Genomic DNA, 2,324 nt, shown 5'->3' with positions numbered 1-2,324 from the left:
ATATTTATAGGTATGAAAGGGAATACAAAAAGACACTAACAATGAATTCACATAGGAATTCTAAACATCACAAACCATTAAAACCCCATTGCTTTTCACGAAAAAACATCTCAAGCCCAAGAACCGAAGGAGCAGCCGCGGGAGCCAAGGAGGCCGCACGGAACCAAGGCTCCAAAGCCACGGGAAAACCCCCCTAACTCGGAAAACCAACAGCCACCGTGGGAACCAAGGAGACTTCACGAAAATCAGCCACCCGTGGAAGCCAAGGAGCCAAGGCATGGGAAAACAAAATAAATCTTGGGATTCCAAAAGCCATTTTGGGATCACAAGAGACAACTTTAATTTAAGATAAAACATTAAATAAAAAGCTACATAAATACAATAATAAATGAACTAAAATCTAGCTAATAATGAGTTAACTCTTAGTTCAATAAATGAACTAAAAATCAGCTCATAAATGAGCTAAATTGCAGCTCAAATTTTATTGTGCTTGTAAACTCGAGGGAGGCCAAAATTGATTTATTTTGGACATGATCTATTTGGAAAAATTATGTTTGTAATTTTCCCCTAGTTGTATTCTAGCCGTCATTGTGACACTATTTATATATTTAGATGGTCCATTAAAATATTTCACATTTCTTAAACCCTGTGAGATTAGAATTGGATGATGGGGACAGGATTTACGACTTAGCATAATTTGAATAGAATGCTTGGTAAAGGAATGCAATTGTTGAGAAAAATGAAGACTAAGAAAACACCAACAAAGTAAACTGAAGAAGTTAGAAAGTAACTTAAGAGTGTTTATAACTTTCTGGAGAATAGGTGAATAATAGAACAATGAGGAAACTTTCACTTGAAGAGTTGAAATTCCCTTTCCTGTTAAGCGCTGATGTTGCCTCCAGATATTTTTTCTGATTGTACTTCTCCATTTTGAACGGAACCTTCTCTCAACACAAGATCTAAAGTTCTGAACCCGCAAAGTTCTCTTAGAGCAATGTAATTGTAAGTAAATAATCCATGTTCATAATTTCAGATGAATGGATTTTTATCAAAATTTGTTGGTAAGTTTATGTTCGCTTAAAAAATCAGCTCTCTGCTTAAAATTCGTATTCGCTATTACTTAAACCATTCGAAATTTCCAAGATTGTTATTATCTTTCTTAATTTCTTGTTTTATATCTGGCCTGTGCAAAATGAAACCTTCGTTCTCTCTACGAGAATTTAATGAAAGCCTTTCGTTTGTTTTAGGTGCATAACTTACAAATTTGTTTCTCTATGCAGTATAAATGGATGAAGAAGATAACTGAGCAAGTGAAACAGCTCGCAAAAAATGAAGATGAACAACTCTCAATGACAAGATCGTATGATGTGCTTCCTCCATATGACCAAGCGAAGGCACTGGGGAAAATTAACATTGATGTAGATCGCATTGCTGCTGGATTGCCTTGTGGAAGTGAAGGGTTTCTCTTAATGTTTGCCCGCTGGAAAAAACTTGAGAGAGACCTATACAATGAACGCAAGGAGTATGTTACCAGACAAAACCCAAAGATATGACATTCTGGTTAATAGTCAATTTTTTCAAAATGTATAGTTTACATTGATAATCTTGTATTAAAGAGACGTATTCGTTATTTAATTTAAAGAATTTACCCTTTTTCTTGGTAGTTTCAAGTCTTAAAAATTGATTTACCTGTTTTTTCATCAAGAACAAATTCAACTGATGTTATTGATTTTAATTGCAGCCGGTTTGATATTACACAAATTCCAGATGTCTATGATTCTTGCAAGTAAGAAGTTTTTATTTCTTTTGTATTTTGAATTTCTGAAATCTTCCTTTTGTTACTACAGACTTTTGACGTCAAACGAGAGTTTTACCCTTAGGAGCATTCCTCCTCATGCATGCTAGAAAATTTTATGTATGAGATTTTCAAATAACTCAGTTGGCCTCAAAGGGAACTATATTCTAGAAGTTTCTCTCTTCTCTCCTCATGTGTCAAAGAATTGATTGGCTACCTTTTATTTTCTTGTGACTAGATGGAAAGGTTTAAGGTTAGATAGTTGATATTAGAATTGTCAAAATTGTTTTATCAAAAACATCACAAGGATCAACCATCTTTTGGGATAACACCAGTTAAATAGTGATCATGATCTTGATCATGGAGAGACAAGCTACCTTCGTATATGTTAAATAATAGTTATGATTTGACAGGTGAAATAAGAGTAAACTCAATCAAGATCTATAGTTCCACTATCTCAAGTTGTTATGAACAGATACGGTCAAAGAATATTTTTTAGCAACTATGGCTTTTTGTGTCGTTCTGTCAC

The 2,324-nt window shown here is 34.2% G+C and overlaps 1 protein-coding gene across 1 annotated transcript; it reads left to right on the top strand.

The window, feature by feature from the left end:
- Nucleotides 1-1,284: 1,284 nt before the first annotated feature.
- LOC114578610 (inositol hexakisphosphate and diphosphoinositol-pentakisphosphate kinase VIP2-like) lies at nucleotides 1,285-1,815 on the top strand. The gene is made up of 2 exons (XM_028691946.1): nucleotides 1,285-1,522; nucleotides 1,742-1,815. Exons 1-2 carry the CDS (start codon nucleotides 1,290-1,292, stop codon nucleotides 1,788-1,790), a joined length of 282 nt encoding a protein of 93 aa, XP_028547779.1. The 5' UTR covers nucleotides 1,285-1,289; the 3' UTR covers nucleotides 1,791-1,815.
- The last annotated feature ends 509 nt before the right edge of the window (nucleotides 1,816-2,324 follow it).

The sequence above is a fragment of the Dendrobium catenatum genome, unplaced genomic scaffold, assembly GCF_001605985.2.
Source record: "Dendrobium catenatum unplaced genomic scaffold, ASM160598v2 original_scaffold_92104, whole genome shotgun sequence".
Taxonomy (NCBI): Eukaryota; Viridiplantae; Streptophyta; class Magnoliopsida; order Asparagales; family Orchidaceae; genus Dendrobium; species Dendrobium catenatum.
This window is presented reverse-complemented; position numbering and strand designations above follow the sequence as displayed.

What these genes read in the sequence shown, in the direction of transcription:
- LOC114578610 (XM_028691946.1), top strand. Translation starts at nt 1,290, where the DNA reads ATGAAGAAGATAACTGAGCAAGTGAAACAGCTCGCAAAAAATGAAGAT. An exon ending in CTATACAATGAACGCAAGGA is followed by an intron (nt 1,523 to 1,741) that starts GTATGTTACCAG and finishes TTTTAATTGCAG; the next exon opens with CCGGTTTGATATTACACAAA.